We start from the raw sequence: 21,656 nt of genomic DNA, 5'->3' as shown, positions 1-21,656 counted from the left end.
ACCAGTAAAGTGGACAGAGTGGACAGTCATGGCACTGGATGACAGATTTATTGACATTCATCGTTATGTTTTTATATAAAATGGTCCGATCCGGGCTTTCATCACTTTGTCTGTCCTGCTGTGACTACAGTACAGATAGTGAGGATGGATGTTTTTAATCTGTCTCATTTATGATTTTTTCATTTCATTTGCATTATCTAATCTCAGACTTATCTGTGAACTATCTTTCTACAACATCAGGCATAAATTGGCAACTATTAAGTGAAGATAAATAAATTATATGAAAATAATATTTCCATTATATGGTGCAATATATTTACTATATTTCAAATATTACTAAATTTACACCCGTCTGTTCCAGGGTAACCTCAGCCAGCTGGGTCGGGTGGTGATGCAGGGAGGCTTCAACGTGTGGATCAGCCATAAGAGGGCAGCAGTGAGAATGAAGGAGATGGCCAGGTTCAAGCCCATGCAGAGACATCTCTTCCTCTACGAACACGCCCTGCTCTTCTGCAAGCGCAGAGACGAAGACGCTCACGACAGGACGCCCTTCTACAGCTTCAAATCCTGCCTCAGAGTAACAATACACAATACACTGATTTTATTAGCAATGTCCGGTGTAGTCCAATTCAACAGCCACACAATAAATCCTCCCTTTATTAAGCTTATTGTATGATGTTTTGAAACTGTTGACCGGTCAGTCTATTTTTCTGTTGATTTGTACTGCATACTGTTGGACCTAAGGTGCAATTTGCGATTTAGAGTCTGTAAAGATGACAGGTTATAGTGAAATGTAATGACTTTTCTCTCTTTTTATAGATGAGTGCAGTGGGAATCACAGAAACTGTGAAGGGAGATGTGAAGAAATTTGAAATCTGGTACAGTGGTAGAGAAGTAGTGTACATAGTTCAGGTATTTTATTTTTTGCTTCCTATTTTCTATCGTTATGTTTACTGCTACCTTCAGCTCGTTCACTCACACACCTCTCTTGTCTTATGGTCCCTGCTGTGCTCTGTGTGTGTGTTTGTCTTGTCCAGGCTCCCACAGTGGAGGTCAAAGTTGCCTGGCTGACGGAGATCCGAAAAATTCTCACCAACCAGCTGAAACTGCGTCAAGGTTTCTGTTACTGCTATGTGTATTTATTTGCTGCATCTGTTTTATTTATTTAGGCCTGATTTTATTGCATTTAACTTTGATCCAACTCCAAATTATTTATGGGAAGAGCCAATGTAGAACTGTAGATATGTTTTAACTTCTTTCAATGTCAGAACAGATTTTTATTTATTTTTTAAAGGAGCAATATGTGACAATTACACGTCCAAAAATGAATGCTGCAGTTTAAAGAGTGAGTTGGAGCCACTGACATTAAATTGTATATTAAATTAGATCGTATTTTGAATAAACTTAAATCATATTTAATATACAATCTTCCCAGACTCAAGGAAGCTCAGGCAGGCTGCAGGAACACTGCAGGAGCACAACATTGTAATTTGACAATAACAAGTGGTGACAAGCTAAGCGCTTTACCCTGAAAACAAAAGCCCACTGCTCTGAAAATACATGCGCTGGAGTTGGAGTTCAGTGGCTGCCTGCCAAACCCCATAAACATATTGCTCAATTTAACTGTTATAAACATCTAGTCCTTCAGACAGAAGCAGACACTAACTCATTCAGCGAATATTCAGTATTAATTTTAACTCTAATTAATGTGAGATGGGCAAACAATAACACAAGTTACCAGTTCGAAAATTCAAAAGAGGACATCCTGGCTGTCAGAGAAGTGACACTGATATCTCTGATAACGTATCATGATCATTTGATGATTTATTACAGTAAATATATTACAGATTTCTTCTTTCAACTGAATCTGTTGAATTATGTCCGTGTCCTCTGTCTCTCCTCCTTTTTTCAGATGAGACTCCCTCTCTTCCACTTTCAGACAACGCCCTCTCTGACAGGTGATTGTCTCTGCATGACCTCCTTATCATCCGCTCTGTCAGTTTATGACCTCCTGATGTGGGTCGACTCACTTTTAATTCAGTCTCAAGTCAGAACTTTTTTAAAACTTGATACATTAGGAAAAGGGCTCTCTCACCTACAGTGTTACTGATAGAAATTCAATTTCTGACTGATGATGAAATAATCCCACAATTTCACCCACATCTCGTTTGGTTTTTTTTGGTAAACAAAGCATCATGGTTCTCTGTACACAGGATGTTAAAGTTATCGTATGAGTTTGTGTGTGTGTGTGTGTGATTTAATAGCATCTTTGTCATTACCCCAGAGAATTGGTATTCATGACTACATCCTGCTTTAAGGCTGTCTGTGGTGCTGAAACTCTTAAGTGTGTTGCGTTATGTTATCAATCCTGGGGGCTGAACATGAATTTAAACATGACAAAGTGAGTGAATGAGCAAAAAGGTGAGTTGAGCATACATGTTAAGAGATAAATGCCAGAATTTAAGTCAGTGAAAATTGTCTTTCAGTCGTTCTGATGCTTGTTAGTCATTGAAAAGTGCTGGTTCTCTGGGTTAGTGTCAAAAATGGAGCTCTACAGGGTGCTGGTGTGTGTTTGTGGAGTGTTTGTGGGAGATATCCGTGTTCTGTTTACTGGTAGCATGCTAGCATGTTACAAACGTCATGAATGCTTCACAATACACAACTTGTTGATTCATTGTGCAGGAAAATTAACATAGTTTTTTTAGGGTCAAAATATTTAAGACTGTGATGTAATTTTGTCAGCAAATTAAATGAAGAGATCAAAAACAGCAATCAGTTGTTTGTGTAGCCAAACCCCGACATATCTAATTCTTCTGTGCCCCAGACAAACATCGTCCAGAAACAAATAACAGAGCAAAAAGCCATACTGTCAGTGTTAACGCTGCACATAAAAGTGGTCCAAATATGATTTTTTTTCTCCTTTGTGACTCAGATCTGATTTTCATGACTGTGTGAACAGCACAAGTCACACTGAATCTGATCTTTTTAAATTAGATTTGTTCCTATTGAATGTATGGTCCTAAATCAGATACAGGTCTGATTTTTTGCAGTGTGACCACAATGTGAACAGTCATGTCAGAATTCATGCAACTTTTATGTCACTCACGTGTGAAACACTGACAGGTAAAGTTAAGAGTAGCCCCTGGACATCCTGAAATTCTGGATGAAATCTGTTTCTGTGAAGCCATTCACATCAGTCCCACCACTCCTGACTCCGACTCTGCATCCACACACACCTCCATACAGAAGTCACAGCCATTATCATTATCATCCACTCACAAATGGCTTCCACTGCACATCAACATATAAATTAACCTGTAAACACTTCACTGGCCTCTGTGTTTACTTTTGAATGACGGCACACTGCGTGTGAAGTCTTTGTGATTGTTCATTTGAGCGGCTCAGGCCAAACAAAAACTGATCTAAGTAATAAACCAGAATTGAGCACTGTCCCTGCAGTGTGAACGTAGCCACCACATCTTATTTTTAGTCAATCCCACATTCCACTAGTGTAAACCGAAGCACACCAGTTGTGTATTAATTAGCTGCTAAAATTAGTCCTCAACGGATGCACTGTTTCCTCCCGTTTGAATAATATTTTCTAGTGACTAGTTGTCTTAGGAAATTACAGACAAACACAAACTCAAAACTCAAAGCTTATATTTGCAACACATTCTGAAAGATTTACATCTTCACCAGGGACCAATGGGCCAGGGGATTCAGAAAACACTGACAGATGGACTGACACGTTGTTGATTCTGGTCATTTCGTGGTATTTGTTAAAAAAAATAAAAGAATGCGAGCCTTTTCCTTTAAGTAGATGCATTCACAAAGACTCACGGTTCAGTTGTCAGTTGTCTTGTGGTACTTTTTGATTCTTACTAACAGATGGAGGATGAGATTCTGTGAATGTTTGTCACTTTTTGAATGACTTGTCTACATGATATAGGTGTAGAACACAGAGCATTTGTAAGTAATCAAAGTTTTTCTGCTTTATTTATCAGATGGGTAGCATATTCAGACAAAGTGACTTTCATACATTTTTTTTTTAACCCTCTGCTTCTTAAAGCAGGTTAAACCATGCAGTAGATTATTTGCAAATGCTGTTTAATCAGGGCCTGGTGTGTGTGTGCAGAATACTGTGCACTCAGATTATATTTCCATATATTGCAGCGATCTCTGATAGAATTGATCTTTGTGTTATGACCTCAAACATGCTCTGAAATCAGGCGCTGGAATATATGTGAACCTACTGGAATGCTGTATTAATTTACAGAATGTGGATGAGCTCGTTTTGTGACACCGTGGATGTTGTTGTTGTTGTTCGTTTTGTTTTGTTTGTTGTGGTCGTGTCTTGTTCCCATGGTGATGCTGTTTAGTGCATCAGAGATGTGTGTGTCGTGGGGCGGAGCACCGGTTGGAGGCTGCTCAGCGTGTCTCCCTGTTCCTCACAGCTCCTCGGCAACAAGCCACTCCCACAGGTTCCAGGGGGAGGAGTCGATACACACTAGCCCCGCCCACTCCGACCCTGTGGTTCACTCACCTCGACGCAGTGAGTTGCTGACACTCACACTCAAACTCACACATCAGTTCCTTTTTATTTTCACTTAATGGTATTTTGTCTTTACAGTAATTACTGGCCGCTGTCACTGTCTGAGAAATTCATGAAAAACTAAACATTTGTTTTCTGCTGGGTCTTACATTGGGCGATGATGTCTCTCAAACTGAACTTTACTTAGGGATAGTACGAGTTTTTTAAGTGGGGTTGTGTGGGATACTGTGAGATCCATGGCCAATGTATTACACTTCCGGTTTGAAGAGCAGGAGTTCTGGTGTAGAAAGCTAATCAATCAAATGCATCAATGTACTGCTGAGGACAGGGTCAACAGCAGTACGTATTTTAGTCACCTAAAAAAGACACACCTCTAAAAATCTGTATCAGTTTAAGTGTACAATATAATTAGAATATTTTTATCACTTTAAAAGAAGAAATAGTAGTGAAAGTTGTAGAAGAGTGTCACGAGTATATCTTTTTGATTTGCTGAAGCAGAAACAGTCATCTGTTGCCCGAATTTATACCCCTGATGACCTGAAAAACATCTTTACCCCGTGTAAATTTTTCACAGTGGACACACATATCACAGATTATGGAAAATCAGTGATTAAAAAGTGTAAGACCGCAGTTTTTAGTCATCTCAGCTGTCTTGTCCCCTGCAGCATGGCCTGTCCCTGCCCACTCAGTGGCGATCTGTGATGGCCTGGAGGACTGGGGCGCCACAGACCTCTCCAACATATCAGACTCAGACGAGGACGATCAGCCCGCCCCCCTGGTGAGATCTGGTTACTGTCATGGCGAAGGTAGCATGGGAGAAATGATATGTTGTTATGTCTACGAGAATTCATGAACGCTGAGCCTTGAAGCTAGCTGCACCATAATCAATAAAATCTGTCTTTGTGATAATATTCCCGTGGAGACACTTAAGTAAACGAGAACATTGGTTGGGTGAACTTATGTGATTTGAAAAGCCATTCGCCTTTATAGTTTGTACGTAGGCAGTATGTGCCCATCATGTGCACAGAATTATCTAGGTAATGCTGTAATGTAAAAAGTTACTTTTTAATGGCAGTAATCTTGTAATGTAACAAGTTATTTTTCTTCTGCGAGGTCTATTACTGGTTTGGTTTTGTCGTTCCCTTCTACTTTATTAACATAGTCTATACTGCCAACTTGTGACAAAACTACAAATTTTATAGCTTTGTTTATTGGCTCCAAAGCAGCTTTATTTGCATTTTCTTCTCTTTTTTTTGAAACATTTCTCAAGTTCACTTCAAACTCACTTGATAATTGTACAGAAAAACGACTACTGTCCATCAGTCTCACAACATGCCATGTTTTTTGCGTTTTTTCATTCCTTCCTCGTCCTCCTCTCTCTGTCACTCCTTCCTTGGCAGGCTCACATTAAATAAGATCCGATCTGCTCTGTGTTTATGTACCTTTGAAATTATCTATTTGTATGTCCGGATGTATAGATTTAAGACTATTGTACATGTGGAAATGTGTCAAAATGCTCTATTCCCCTGTATTTTATTTACCTTTCTTCTGTTCCAGGTGCCGGGCAGGTACAGGGTCATGGTAGAGAGCAGCATGGCCAGCACTGATGACATCATCTTTAACTGTGGTGATGTCATCCAGCTGCTGCATGAGGAGTTGTCAGGAATGTGGTAAAATATGCTACGTGTTTCAGAAATATTCATTACAGACAACTTAAAATGTAACTGTAGATGAAAATACTGAATTCATGTTCAAATTGTTACTTTTGATGCATCTGTGTTGTGTTTACGTGTGTGTGTGTAATCGCAGGATGGTGAGGAATATAAGTCGTGGCGAAGAAGGGCGTGTTCTACCTGAGGACCTGCACAGGATTCTGGGAGAGACCTGCTAAGAGCCAATCAGAACTAAGGAAAGATGAGTCCATTCTCCTCCTGTTTAGGTCACTTATTTTGCCTCAGACTTTCCCTGAATACGCCTCCCACACACACACACAAACGTACACCCACACAGACACACAAAGAGACTGACACAACCTCAACTTCCCGACCAAAAGGGGGCATCTGACTCTGCAGAGACATTCATCAGATCATCAGATTGAAGCACATCAACCGCATATTTTCCTCTTCAGACTACTGTGACACTTTCACCTCAGAAGGCTGTAAACTACAGAGTGGACCTCAGAAGACTGTAACAATGCAAAGCACATATGTGGGACCTCACAAAACCGCCGCCTTCATTTTCTTTATCGATCTTCTCCAGCATAATTCAGCAGATTATTTGGACTTATAAGTAAAGATGTTGAACAGGGGCTTTTATTCATACATACAGAATGGACTTTTGTTTAAAACAGGTTTTATCGTTTCTATTTTCTTATGAAATATCACAGAAATCATGCATATGCCTACTAACATATCATTACTGTTGATGTGCCAAACAGCTCAGCTAATTATCGTGGCTTCTTTTTGTATATCACTATAGCTTTACCTTGTGGTGTCACTGTTTTCAGTGAGTTTAAACTCTGTTTCTTTCTTACAGCAGCCAGCTACATCACTACAGGGTATGCATATGATGTTGACGTATGCCTGGTCAGATGTAGACTGTGGCTGTAAATCTGCCAACGTCTGCTTATGTCAGACAGCATTGGCTATTTGCATGTTACAGTTTTCAAAATGCCTGTTGCTACAGAAAACAACAACAAAAACCTCTGACTTAGCAACCTACATGCAGAAAATGGCAAGCTATCCTAACTTTAACCTGGTCAATGTACGAACATAATCAAGCTAGCTGCTGTTACCTTTACTTTTAGGATGATTTAGCCATTTTAATGGCAGAGCTTGCTTCCCTGTGTGGAAATGTCCTTCAAAAGAAGTTCTCTTACATTATTTTGCAGGAGAACCATCTTGGCCTTAGCATTGCCTGAGACAATTGTGACTAGTTTAAAGCAGATGTTTCAAAGTGGAAGGCAGGCCTCCCCAGGGGACTCCAAACAGTTTCAGAGGAGGCTCCGTGAGAGCTTTGGAGAATTTAACTGTTTTTCCCAGAGTCAGAAACAAATAAATGCCTTTGGACAGGCCTTTTTTTTATGTATTTAGTGTAGTCTGACGCTATGAAAACAGCAATATTTGGCTATCTTGGCTCAATTCTTGAGTGTTTATTAGATCAAATCCAGACCATCCAGAAATTAAGCAGAGCTATTCAAATAAAATAAGTTGTTGTCTGAGGGGACGACCACAGTCTTAGACTTTGAAACCTCTGTTTTAAAGAAAACAAGCCATAACATTTTTCTCCTATAGAAGATTATAGCAGAATTTCTCCAGCACTGAAAAGGTCTGGCTATGAGAGACTCATGTTTGCCTAATGTTGCTGTGGTAACGCCACCTTTCAAAACAGAAAACATCTGCAAGGTGCATTCACATGAAAAACAACAAAATCATAATTTGGCAATATTGAGAGAAGATATTGGAGGGTTCCCCGTTCATAAGAGCAATAGTTTGTCTGCAGTGACACTCAGAGATTTTGGCACAGACGGACTGGTTTGTGGCCACAGTTTTGAAGCCTTGAGTTTGGCATTTTGGCCATCATTATCTTTTTTAGAGCCACAAGTGACTGTATTTGGACGGGAGGGTGAAGCTCAGGGGGAGCATTTATACAGTCTGATCCTGATTGTCAGGTCGCCTTGGCAGTCAATCACAAGGTAGCCACTCCCTAAAGCATACCGTGCTATATTGTCTGCTCCAAGTGGGACCATATTTTAAAAAATCATCATGCTGTATTATTAAGGAAGACTTAAAAACTAGCAATTGAGACCATAGACTCATTAGGAAACTCTTTACTGAGGTAATAAATGAAGTGAGAAGTAAGGTCATTTTGTCATAGACTTGTATGCAATCAGACCTCTTTTTGCAACCAGCGGAGTCGCCCCCTGCTGGTCATTAGAAAGAATATAGGTTTAAATCACTTCTACATTGGCTCCACTTTTCAGATTTGAAACTTACATCCATTTCTTTTATAAAGTCTGTGGTTGTTGGTTAGGGATGTACTCTCATTGCATACCCTTTATAGATATTTTTGACACATAGCAGACAATTTACAGATGTAATTAATAACATTAATAATGGCTGCATTCCATTTAGCCTTGGTCTTGTGCATGATGCCTCAGTGGAACAGAGCCATCATAAATGTTATTAGTTCTTCTTGTGCTTCTCTTGCTTTGACCAGTGAAAGTGTCTCCTGAGAAAATCAGGTCTGTTGATGCAGCCGCAGCGCTCCTGGTCAGTCCTCGTGATGAACTATCTGGGTTAGGAGAAACCGCCGCAGTACTTAGGCAGGATAAACTCAGTGTAGGGAGATCTCTACACCGGCAGTCACTGTAGCTGGTTGTTGTAATTCAGTTTTTCATGTGAGTGTGGCAAGCTTTGAACTGCAGATATTTCAAACGTGACTTAATTTGCCGATTTATTCCTTACTTTTGCTGCTGTTGATTATGTGTTGTTACTCATCCATCAAATGACTGCATCAGCTGTTGTTACCACTAAGGTGAGACGAGCTTTATGTTTCTGTTCGTTTGCTGCTCTGCATGGACAAATCACCTCACATGCCTATTGCTTTGTTTCTGCCTGTACTACTGTTTTAGACCAACAGGAAAACTAGGCTCGGTGTTGGGTAGTGAAGTAGTGTAGAATTATATTTACCAACTGAAAAAATTAGTTATATTGTGGATTCATGAAATGTCGATTCGATTTGGTTTTTGATTTTTTTTAAACTGCCGGGTTTTAAAACTGCCCCGACTGATTTTCTTTACAGTGTCAACAGTTAAAACAGTTTTTAAACAAAGTGTGAAAAGTGGTTATGAAAACACTGCCACTTCACCACCACATGTGCTGAGGATTTATCTCTGAAGGCCAGACAGATGTATAATTACTGAAGTTAGTGACAGCTTTTAGAGTCAACTGCAATTAACTGTGAATATGTATATGGTAAAAATCTAAATTTTAGATGTAAATCTCAACTTTGGACATGTGTTTGATCAGTCATACGTTGATGTTCAGCTATCAAATGACAAAAGGTACATTACATTTCTACAGCATTTACTGCATCTGTTGACTAAATGAATCTAAACCTGCTGCTTACACTTAGACTGTGTTGCACCAACAATATCAATTTAATTTAAGATGAATTATCATCCAATTTTAGTAAAACTAGGTTTAAAATGAGTAAATCCAGATTTAAATTTAATTTTAAGTTCTTTTGCACCATTAAAAACTAATTATATTAGATTAGATTTAAACCAAAATTAATTTAAATGGAGATACTTGCTTACCCACATTAAAATAAATAAAAAATAAGCTGAAAAGCTGTCAAGACCTACTAGAAGAGGGGGAAACTGTTACTTTGTGGCTGCTCTGTATTCCTTATCAAAGTGTTACATTGTTTGCCAGTTCACTAAAAATCTAACAAAATGTTACATTATTTTCTTGCTAACTATAAAGTAAAAAAAATGTTATATTGTTTGGTAGCTAGCTAAACATTAATGTATTACATTATTTGCTAGATGACTAAAAAGTAAAGAAAACAACAACAAAAACACATCATAGAAAAAAAGTTACCCTAGTTAGCCTACTCATGATGGCTCTGCAGAGAAACTATAATTTACTTTAATCTAATTTTAAGCTCTGAATATTGCCAAATGATAGAAAATTTAAAAAGCACTATAAGGAAAAAGGGACTGCCAAGCAGCAGCTGGCAGACTGTTTTAACAGATCATCTTGGAAAAGAAGAGATGCATCGTAAAACTCATTTGTGTTTAGTCTCATAACTGTCTTCAAGGAACTTAATTATTCTGCTCAATCCATTTAAAAAAGGCAACAATTTTAGAGTTAAGCATTCTCAAACATTCTCAAGTGTAATTTTAAAGTTAGTACTGGATCACATGGGACATTTGGATCACTGGGACAGTTTTAGTTCAACAGAATTAAATTTAATCTAGGTTTAGAGAAAAACTAAACCCAGGCTGAAAGAGAGGTTTAAATTTAATCTTTTTTAATTTTAAATTAGTTTTATTCAACATCATTGCAAGCCATGATTTAAGCAGGTTTAAAAATGAATCCTTGTTTGTGCAACTCAGCCTAAACCTAAGATTAACACTGAATGAAGATTAATTTTCACAGGACAATATTTAACATATGCAGTGGGATTGTAGTTATTTCATAGTGAGTGCAAGAATGTCTGAAGAAAGTGTGTCCAATCAAACTCAGTCTAAACTAATCAATAGTATTTCATCACCTTAAATTTGTTTTGAATCCACCGGCTATACTGTAACATCAGAAGTTGTTCATGGGTTTGTTCAGTCAGGCTAAAACATGTCTTTTCCACAGTACCTTAAACTGGTGTTTGCTATGTTTGCTCATTTTGCACTTTTTTGATATTTTGAATCATTGTGAAAGCTTGTATTATAATGCATAATATATATGATTATTTTCCCAAATATAAGCACAGGATTATTTAATTTGATTCAATCTGACTCGTGTGGTTTCTTTCCATTTATAATATTGTTTAGGTCCTAGTAACAGAGCTACACCCACACATGTGTCTTGGAAATTGATCCTTCTTTCAGTTAAATCTGCTTTTTTCACAAGCCTCTCGTCCATGAGTGGATGCACGCAGCCTTCTGTTTGGTGATACGGTTGGTTGATGTAGTTTGACTGAAAGAAAATTGACCTTCCTAAGTCCTAATCTTTTATGCTCTCTGGTCAATAACAATTGAGCAAACTTGGTTCCTCAGTCAGCATTCTCATTTTCCTGTAAAAGCTATATATAGAGTCACATTTTCAGCTGGTTAATGTTGGCAAAAGGCCAGCTAACTGTCCAGCTAATGACTGATTTGAGTATAAGTCACTTTTACAGGCCCACCAGCAAAATCTTCTAAAATCTGTTTTTAGAATTTTGTTCAAAATTAGTTTTTCTCTTCAACATAGACAGGCCCAGCACATTGCATGTGTATAATGTACAGCAAACAGAAAAGGTTCTGCCGGGTACCAAGCTCGCTCAACTGTTACTGGAGCAAAGAGTGAAAAGGAACATGACTCAGCAAAAGGTCGACCACTACCTTCATGAAACAGCTCACAACAAGGTTTGTGCGTTATCTTGCGTAACCAAGCCATGACTTCTAGGAAGAGACATTGCTGTTGAGTTTTTCAAATTTTTAGATTGTATTTTTTTTTTCAGCATTTTCAGTTCCATTATATTTGGAAGAAGGCATTTATCTGTAAGTCCAATATCTCCAAAACTCAGGAACTCACACCAAAACAATCTAGATGGATAAATAGCACTACAGGCCAGAGGAGAAATGTGTATTTTTGATATCAGGGTGAACTCTCCCTTTAAATGGAAGTCTGCCATTGTTAACTATAATAATCTAATTTTCTGGCCTATTGAGCTATAAGCTGTAAAACTCCCAGGATTCACCAATGCACCAGTTCAACAGGGTCTAATCTATTATTTAGGATGTATGGATTGCTTACAGTATAACAAACATAACAGGAGTGATGCTACATGGCTGCAGTGAGTGCAACAACATCAACAGATGATTGATTAAAATAATGAATTCTACTAAATGTGTGGGTTGCTGTTTTTACTGCTGGACATGCAACTTATTATTACATTCTCTATATCATTTCATGTCCCTTATATTTGCTAGTATCAGATTCAAATTGCATCAAAGGGAAAATTCACCATTTCTTTGAGAATGTTAAATCAGTTTTGATGGTAAATGTAGTCAACTGAAGCAACAGATCGCTCAGTGTGTGATATATTGACAAAGGAACCTGACTTCTCCCGCTTGTGTTGCTGAGCCAGCAATGCCCACATGTACCAGGATGCATTGCACCTGAGCTTCTGATGCCCATGTCAAGTTAATCAAGTTTATTTATTATTTAGAGCATGTTTAAAAACAAGACAAAGAAGAAGAAATAAAAACACAGGAATGATCAGGTAAAGCTACACATTAATAAGAGGATATAAGTAACAAAACCATAAAGTATTTTGATAATATAAACATCAAAATACAGTAAAATCAGGTTTTAAAAAGTTAAAATCAGAGTGTGGCCTTTAATATTATAATAAATTAATATTTAAAGGCTAAAGAAAAAAGAAGGATCTTTAGAAGGGTTTTAAAAATAAAAATGAAGGGGGAGAGCTAACTGTTAATGGCAAAATATTTAATAACTGAAAATGCTCAGTCACCTCTGGTTTTTAACTGAGTGTTTAAGTTTAATGGAGAGCATTGATTGGTCACAGGATCTATAATTCTAAAATGTAGCCTGGTGCCAGACCGTGCAGTTCTTGGGTTCGAAACATCTTTTTTCATGAAAATAAATCAGGAACCACAGTGGCCCTACATAGACTATGAGCTCAAGGCTATTTCTGACAGCTGTGTAAATAATTTGTAGAATAATAAAATCAACTATATTTAATGAAGATAATTTCTGGTACTGTTAGATTGCTGCAGAGCACCCTGTTAATTCAGGTGCAGCAGGAGTGGAAAGTTTTATAATTGACATTATTATCAATTTTTATTTACGTTAATTGTCAGACTCCCATGTGTCTCCAGAAAAACACATCACTGTCATGGTAATAATGATATTAAAGCACAGCAAAATAAAAGGACATGTAGCTGCATATCATCATCCTACCCTATACTGTGTTGGCGGAAACACAGCAGTAGGTGATAAAAAATACTCATCTTTCATGCTCCCTGGTTACCCAGAAATCCAAGCTGAAATATCCTGTAGTTCTTCCTTAACACTAACTACATCACTGTGACATCACTGGATACAGGAACAACAGATTTTGCAGCAGAACTCACAGTCAATAAAGCAGCACTGAGGAATTTATTCGATTGACTACATTAACATCCACATAAAAAATGTTGAATTTTCCCTTTAAATATTTCTTCGTGTATAAAGTTTCAGTTCAAACTCTGGATGAGGAGCTACAAGGCGTTAATATATCTGATTTCAAGAAACATGCAAAATACTCATATATTTTAATTACATTTTATTGGAGAGTCAAAATGATCATGAGTGGTCTGAAAAACTTTTTCAGAGGCTAAACTAGACAAATACTGTTGTGTGTTTTGTTGCCAGACAGCTGTGTTTGTTAATTAATATGGATCCCTGTTGTATTTCTGATCCACCCGTAGTACCGTGACACTCGAGTGTAGACGCCATACTTCCCGTCTTTGGCACACTCCTCCCCCCAGCTGACGATGCCTGTCAGGAACCACGTGCCCTTGTAATTGGTGGCGTGTGGTCCCCCGCTGTCCCCTTGACATGCATCCTTCATTTCATTTAGGTACCCAGCGCAGAACATAAAGCGCGTGACGTGGCTCCGGCTGCTCCGTTTACACCTAGTGCGGTCCACGTAAGGGACCATCAGCTTCTGAAGCTTCGTGGCCTCGAGTCCCAAAAACTTCTGCCGTCCCCAGCCACTCACCAGAGAGCCGCTGGCCTCCGTCAGCAGAGTCTCTATGAAGTCTTTAGGGCCCAGGCAGATAGGACGCCGCTGTTCGGACAGCTCCACTGGAGTGGCGAGCTTCAGCAGCGCAATATCGTGGTTGTACGGTGATGTGTTGTAATTGTACATGTGGTGGATATGCCGCTCTGCCACCTCATGGTCTCGCTCTGGACCCTCAACCACGCTCACATCATGTTCACCTAGAAAGACAGTATATAGAATAATGTAAGTTTAGAGTTTTCTGCACCAAACCATTTACTTGATCAAAATTAAAGCAAGCAATATAAAATTTTGAAGAAAAAAAAAAACATTCAGCAAAGCAGTTTTGTTACTCATGAAGCTGAAAAGAATAAATGTATATTCATGATCTCACTAACACTTTACCTAGCTGCAAAATAAAAGAAAACAAAATGTCAACAGCTGGTGGTATTAGTAGGGGGTGTGGTCCATGATCTTCAACTTCAAGATCGTCTTATTTTGAATATATGTTCACAATACAGTTAAGTATTATGATGTATACCTGTTCAAATGGAAATATAAATCTGTCCACCAGTGCAAGTATTATTAGACAGTACAGTGTTAAAAGTGTTGTAAGATGAGATACATGTTTTAGCTGATGAACGACTAATCACTACTTCTTAAAATGTGACATGTAGCATATTGATTTCTAAGCAGTATTTTTTCTGAAAAAATAACTTGCAAGTTCTTGTCAAAGTTGCATCATTGTGCAGTAATTGCGAGTAAGGAGATTCCTTTATGGTGTGGTCGTGGACATGTCTACGTGTCTTGATCTCGCAACAAAATAGCTGATGAATGAAATGCTTTGACTCTTCAGTCTCGAATGTCAGAGCTTCATTGAATGCACCACCAACAGCAGAGCAGATTTTAACCTTTTGATTATCTGTCTCAAGCACATGTCAAGTATCTGCAAGTTATTTTTATACATGAACTGTAACCAATGGCTGCCAGGAGGATAGAAAAGTTATGCTTTGGAAAGTAGTCACGAGTAATTTGTAGTTATTGAGTTAAAACATGCAAATAGCTGACAAACATGACTATGTTAGAGATATAGACCAGAGATGTAGCATATGAGTGTAAACGTTTGTTTTTCCTACCCAGTCTGACGAAGAACTGTTTTTTAGCAATGTCAGCCTGCGTCAGACAATGAGCAGCGGTGATGACCCAAAATTCACTGAGCAGAGATCCTCCACAGAACGGCTCCGCTCTTTGAAGGATGGCTGAATAAGACATCAGGGCAGCCTGCAATAAGAACAAAGTGGCAAAGCAGCATTTGTCTCTCGCACATGCATAGAATTCCTGCTTCAGGGGAAATGTTATATTATGCAAGCACTGGTCACTACACCAACATAGATATCCCACAATGCAATGCGGTAGTGACGAAGACAACAACAGCAACATAACAGGCAAAGGAGGAAGCAGCTCTGTGTAACATCAATGATGTTTCAGTTTAAATGTAAGCCTTCACTTTGCTTGGCAGAATATATATTTTTTAATTAATTAATAGTTGGTTACCATAGTTACGCCTCTCCATCCAGCAAAGAGGCTCTCTGGAAGTGACGTGATACACGCTGAGCAGTGGTCAGGCCTTAAAAGTCCTCAAAATTTAAAACAAACAATACCTACTGGTAGCATAGGTACGAACATGTGCTATTATATTTATCTTCATTTTAAAATCTATTTTTTATGAAAATATTGTCCCTTTAAAGTTGTGTCCAGCTTTCCGTCAGCTCCATCAGATTTTTACAAAAACATGATTTAATCAAGCATAAAGAGGTGTAGCTTTAGCCTAAACTCCCCTGTTTCACTTGCTGGTTTAAAAAAGGCACGAATACTGCTTGAACACTGGTAAGCTTTCTATTTTTCAATAAATTCATCAAATATTGCTATCAGATGTGTCTCAATCATGATATGTAAACTCTGTAGCCCTTCTAAATCAAAGCTAAATGAGATTTATGGTTTAGAAATGTGTATTTTGATTAGTATTAAGAGAACGCTTAGTAACTTTAAAAAATAAAATGGCTACTCACTATGACAATGCTTTGAAATGAAAAAAAAAAAAATAACATTTTGTTAGACAAACAATATGATGAAGTTTAGGTCTACATTTAATAAAAAATGTAAAAACTAGGAGGTGAGGCCTGTTACAAGGTTTGATAGCCAAGAGTTAGATCTTTTAAAATATATTTCCCCAGTTGTACAAATAATAAAAAAAAAACTCCATATACTGTTTTGTCCCAATTCTCAAGAAGAGTGATACATTTTAAGTATGTAGTGCATAGTGTGTGATTTTGGTTGCAGTGTATATGTGCAGCGCAACGAAGGTGGGGTTAGCGAAGGGTCAATTAAACTGTACTTATTTTCTATTTTAGTACAAAATGTTTTAGCTAAATTGTACCAATTCAAAGTATCACAACAACCAACTTTGTCTCTTTTTTGGTGTCTTTTTTCTGCACTGCTGCAGTGATTATGTGCAAAACTCCCAATTTTCCAAACAAAGCAAGGCAACAAAAAACACCTGACTGCATCATCCATATTTGCCTTGAACCCAACCCCATTTCCTCATTCTGCATCCCACGCTGCAGTACCTGCCAAAATATCTCTCCACGCATGGCCGCGTCGCCACCAACAATCTTCTCGTCATTTTTTTCCATCCCTGTGGAGCTGGGAAGTGTGGCAAAACCCCAGGAATGCATCTTCTTTGTAACTGTGGGTGTTTCCGTGACACTGCTCGCCTCCCCGTTAGAGCTTGAAGCTGACCTCACTGAACGTTTGTGTTCTGCAGAGGCCGCAGATTTGTTGAACAGATCTGAATCATTCAAAGGGAGGTCGTGGTAATCGTCAAAATGCTGTATATCAATGTCTTCATAGTAGTCATCCTGCAGAGTGGTACTGTGTTTTTTCTCAGAGCTGTTTGTTGACGACCGAGGGATTATGTTGGATCTGGTGTCCTGTGTTGTGTCCACACGGCCACAGCTGAATTGCTCTGAGGGGGAAATAAAGGCAAAGCAGAGAGTTGTTGTTTCTTAAACATCGGTAAATAACAGTATATATTTTTTCACACCTGGAACGTTTTTTCTGCAAGACTTTTGTTATTTTGTTACAAGCAGCAGTTGCAGAAAAAAGGGATTTTACAAATTTGATGTACTTGTAGTGAACTTGAATCTTTTCTTTTCCTTACACTTTCTGCTTCTATTATACTACATTTCAGAAGTAAAATACTGTATGTTTTATTTCAGTACATTTATCTGACATTTTGAATTACTTTTAACTGTACAAATGACAAATTCAATTTTGCAATCAAAACATACAAAGTGCTTATAAAATGTTTTTCATTTAACCCAACAGTATTTACAAGTATAGCTGATTAAGCAGTTAGTCAGTTGAATGAAAATGAAATAGCAGCTATTTTAATAATGTTTGTATTTCATGCAGAAGCTTTCGCTTTCCTTTTTAATTGTTTTTATTTATCTTTAATAATTTGTAATTAAAAACAAGCGTCAGCATTTCTCACTTACTTTTCAGAATTTTAACAAACCAGCAATCAGAGGATTAATGGAGAAAATGATAATCAGATTCATCCATAACAGCAAAAATAATTAGCTGCAGTTCTTTACAAAATTTTAAGTTTAAGTAGCAGAGATGTGTATGATTACTGTAGTTATATATATTTTTTAGTTGTTAAGGTCAATGTTCCTCAAATATCATTTGTTTTAAATGCTGTGGTTAAATCCATGTGGTTCTTTACCAGGAGATGTGCTTTATGTGTTTTATTATGTGTTTTATTTGACAGCTATAAACTGTGAAATAAACAGTTTACGAGCCAGTCTGTGCTCCCTTAATGGATACCAAGGGGATGAGAAGTGTAACATGATGAGTCCAGCTTTCTGTTTTATTGCTGTTTAAAAGACGGCTCATATATCATAATAAATCTCTTATCTGTGGGAGAGGATGTTTATTTACAGTAGCTGACACCAGGATTTCATGTGAGCCAATGCTACCAGTCACCACGGTCTAAAATGTGAGTGTAGAGGATGAGAAAGGTGCAACTTAGTGTCAAAATTTATATGTGGGGTCCAGCCAGTGTTTTTGGATGGTTCCCATTTGTTTTCATTAGTCCTGATGTACTGTAATGTGTGTAACGTAGTGTTCAGAGTGTAAGAGTGTAAAACACAGCATAGTAATTCATCATATTCCTCTGACATCACACTCAGTGGAAGTTCAGTGGGAGCTAAGCAGCTAAGACAGGGTTACTGGAAGAATGATAATCTGTAATCTGTTTCCTCAACATTTTGTTTGATTGCTTTGTATGGCTCTATCATTTTATTTTACCTGTTGAATGACAGGTCCTCTTGTTTGGCCCAAGCTGGTAACCAGCCACACACCGACACACAGGCAGCTCCCCCTGCATCTCACAGAAGTGGGAACATCCACCATTGTTGACCGAACACTGCTCATACACCTCTGGAAAAAGGCGAGAAAGGATGTTTCGTGTGTTACGTTGCCCCACCATGCAGCTAAAGCAGTCCATGAATGCAGGAAGGACATAGTAAGTCATATAGCTAGTTAGTCATATTAGTTAACCCTTTCTGGCCTTTTTGACATCCAGAGCTCCCAGTGAGCACAGCTGGACCAAAACAGCCACCGAAACCAATGGAGGCCAGTTTGATGGCAGGGAATACCGATGTGGTTTTGCTCCTGACACACCAGAGGAGAGTCACGCACTGAGCCAACAGCAGTTAGTGGTTTACTAAGTTACTTTACCATCAAGAACAGCTACCTTTCCATCAGGAAACTCCATAAATTGTGAGGCAGTTCTGTTGCCTGCTAACAGCAGCAGCAACTAACATGTACAGTTAGCTACTTTAGCAACAAGCTAACTCTGTCTGTCCATCAGGAAAGCTTTGTAATTAAATAACATCCAGAAGACATCAGAGAGGAAATGAGAAATTTTCTTTTTCATAAAACATGATCCAGTTTGACCAAAGTCAGTGACACACCAATATGTAAAGATGAATATATTCTCCTTTTATGCTCCAGCAGTGTCATAGACAGCATTTCAATGGACGCAAATTTAGTGAACTTCCCCAAGTGCAGGTTGAGTCATAAAGAGTTTTTAATTGTTTTCAGAAAGCTCTGAAATAGCACTAAATAACCAGAAAATAACCACACAGTTACTTTTTGGTCATTGTGATGTAGAGCAAATGCGTGATAAAACACTTCAACATAGGTTTTGACTTCATAGAAACTTAAAAAAATACTGTTTGTATGTTAGCGAAACAAAAATAAAGGTTCCTGTTTCAGTTTGTTCTATTCAGGCAGTCACACTTACCGATCTCGCAGTTCTTGCCACTGAAGTTTGGTTGGCACCAGCAGATATATGCACTCATCCCATCTTCACACGTACCGTCATTTTGGCAAGGGGGTGGCTGACACTGATCGCCGTCTACACACAAGTGTAAAACACACACACATGAGGTGAAGTTGGACTTTAAATTGAGAGCAATTGTGAGAACTTTCATTTGTCTTACCGAGGTAGCCGGCCCAGAATTCCATCTGAAAGAGAAACACGGATGATAATGAAACACTTCTGGTCATTCATTGCAGTGGAGAATGGTTTAGTTGTGTGTATGCAACCTACAGTTTTCTCATCATCTTCAAACACCTCCCTGGCCTCCTCCATCGAACAAATTTCCTCTCTACACTCTCGTTCCAGGTTGCCCGGCAGCATTTCTTCAAGGCCGCTGTTGTACCTGCGTCTGCGATGCAGTACCGCATGTGCCGTCTGCTGAGATACAAATACAGCGCCTGAAAAGATAACAGAAGACAAAAGGGGAAAATTATTAAAACAGTTCTGACATTATTCTCCAGCCCTACCACTAAAAAACAATTTTTTCAGCTCAGTTTTCAAATTCTGACACTGTTGATGGGACTTTCACATCCTCAGTAATGTCCAATTTTTTTCATACCTTTTTATAATTTTTCTTTGTCTTACTCCTATATGGATAAACCTGCTCTAAGTTTCAGAGGCATGAATGATTTTCAAGGACGTAAACAGGAAGTATGATATTGCCATAGATTCAGGGGGTTTCGCTGTCAACCACAACTTCAGCCCAATTTGTTTCCATTTTAGTAGATTGGTCAGTATCCTGAATGAGCTATTAGCAGTTTACAATGTCCCAATAGATGTACAGAGAACTCTAACTAAATTATTTTAATACTGACGAAATCTAGTCTGCCGGACCAGACGTACACTGTAGGAATAAGCCTGCCATTGCCAATAAAAACGTTCCTGTTTTTAATAAAAAATACCACCCAACCATTTGAAATAGGACAAATGGACAACATTTGTTTTTATTTCAAAAGTAAAAATTATTCAGATTAATGAATTTTCATAAATGCCCCACGCAAATAGATAACAAGAAAATATGCAAATGACATGGAAAAAAGTTTTTCTGATTTTGTCAAAAACCTAATTTGTACCTGGTGTTAAAATATAATCAGTATCAGAATACTGTTATCTGTTGTTGCACAGATTGCGTTTACATCTACCTGAGATTCAAACACAGTGTGGTCTGGCAGATCTGAGCACGTTCCGATCACGCTGCATTTATAGCTTGCATTATTTGTGCCTTTTTTAAAAATCTTGACAGCATACACATCCCAGGTTAATACCAGTCCAATAAAGATTTCAATAAAAAAAAATAATTATCTGGCAATTGTTTGATGTGTCAGGCTTCACAGATATGGCTGTAAAAGTTTCCTTTGGCGTGGAGAACAGCAGCTGTAGTTATTTTAAACTCACTGTGGTTACAATGGTGTAGAAGTTTGAATTTGCAAAACAGCATCAAAAAAAGTCTAAACATCTAAAATCACACAGATACAACCAAATGCACTGCTTCTTTGTCACTGTATCCTCTTCCACGAAGCATCAACACTCTGCCAGAAGTACACTTTTTCTTAATCCTCAGCATTTGGATGGACAGACAACTGGGTTATGTTGCAGGACTGGCTCTAGTCATTTCTATTAATGTTTATATTTTATATTTTTCCAAGCCATGGTCATAATTTTTAGTCATAAATAAAAGTTTTTTTTGTGTGTTGTCACTTTGAGACTTTGGAATCAGAGATCAGGGTTTTGAAAACGATCCAACCACCAGCCTCTTCATACTGTATATCCTCACATCTCTGACCTTTGTTAGTCCATACCTGCTCCTCTGTCATTGTCTGTCATTTACCTGTGTTTTCCTTTGGGATTTCAGCAGGCAGTCCGTGCACCTCCAGAAGTAAACCAGCTATGAAAGCCAGTAAACAAATTCCGGCCATCTTGTTGTTGTCAGCTGTCCGCCTGCTTTTCACTGCGGATTCAAAGCCTGAACTCAGGAACGCAGGAGAGATGGATCCACCGCTCCAAAGTACAGCAGCACACTGTTTACTCACCTGGAGCGCTGCAGAATATGTGTATGTATGTTCACATTTGTGTGTGTGTGTGTTTGTGTGTGTGAGTGAAAGCGTGAAAGGACAGGAAAAAAGTGTGTGAGAGATTTTGAACGTGTGTACTAGAAAAGAAAGA

The 21,656-nt window shown here is 38.3% G+C and overlaps 2 protein-coding genes across 2 annotated transcripts in view; one reads left to right on the top strand and one right to left on the bottom strand.

Moving 5' to 3' along the window:
• Window positions 1-7,755, top strand: part of mcf2b (MCF.2 cell line derived transforming sequence b) — a 28,274-nt gene extending 20,519 nt beyond the window's left edge. Inside the window, exons 21-28 of the mRNA XM_084729738.1 lie at window positions 362-577; window positions 820-912; window positions 1,038-1,116; window positions 1,913-1,958; window positions 4,380-4,552; window positions 5,218-5,330; window positions 6,110-6,222; window positions 6,362-7,755. Of these exons, the coding sequence (XP_084585864.1) occupies window positions 362-577; window positions 820-912; window positions 1,038-1,116; window positions 1,913-1,958; window positions 4,380-4,552; window positions 5,218-5,330; window positions 6,110-6,222; window positions 6,362-6,443 (915 nt within the window). The 3' untranslated portion in view covers window positions 6,444-7,755. The remainder of the gene's footprint in view (window positions 1-361; window positions 578-819; window positions 913-1,037; window positions 1,117-1,912; window positions 1,959-4,379; window positions 4,553-5,217; window positions 5,331-6,109; window positions 6,223-6,361) is intronic.
• Window positions 7,756-13,591: 5,836 nt separating this feature from the next.
• Window positions 13,592-21,656, bottom strand: LOC146319134 (coagulation factor IX-like). The gene is made up of 9 exons (XM_084729737.1): window positions 21,524-21,656; window positions 21,322-21,441; window positions 19,725-19,891; window positions 19,615-19,639; window positions 19,416-19,529; window positions 18,416-18,547; window positions 16,672-17,069; window positions 15,181-15,325; window positions 13,592-14,265 (listed from the first exon to the last, which is right to left on the bottom strand). Exons 2-9 carry the CDS (start codon window positions 21,407-21,409, stop codon window positions 13,709-13,711), a joined length of 1,626 nt encoding a protein of 541 aa, XP_084585863.1. The 5' UTR covers window positions 21,410-21,441; window positions 21,524-21,656; the 3' UTR covers window positions 13,592-13,708.

This window comes from Lutjanus erythropterus, chromosome 11 (assembly GCF_056507025.1).
Source record: "Lutjanus erythropterus isolate fLutEry1 chromosome 11, fLutEry1.hap2, whole genome shotgun sequence".
Classification (NCBI taxonomy): domain Eukaryota; kingdom Metazoa; phylum Chordata; class Actinopteri; order Lutjaniformes; family Lutjanidae; genus Lutjanus; species Lutjanus erythropterus.
This window is presented reverse-complemented; position numbering and strand designations above follow the sequence as displayed.

Bases quoted from the DNA above. Each gene is read 5' to 3' on its own strand.
- LOC146319134 (XM_084729737.1), bottom strand. From the start codon at position 21,409: ATGGCCGGAATTTGTTTACTGGCTTTCATAGCTGGTTTACTTCTGGAG. The intron at 19,892-21,321 runs GTAAATGACAGA...TTATCTTTTCAG, and splicing joins AATCCCAAAGGAAAACACAG to GCGCTGTATTTGTATCTCAG. The intron at 19,640-19,724 runs GTAGGTTGCATA...TTTCTCTTTCAG, and splicing joins TTGAAGATGATGAGAAAACT to ATGGAATTCTGGGCCGGCTA.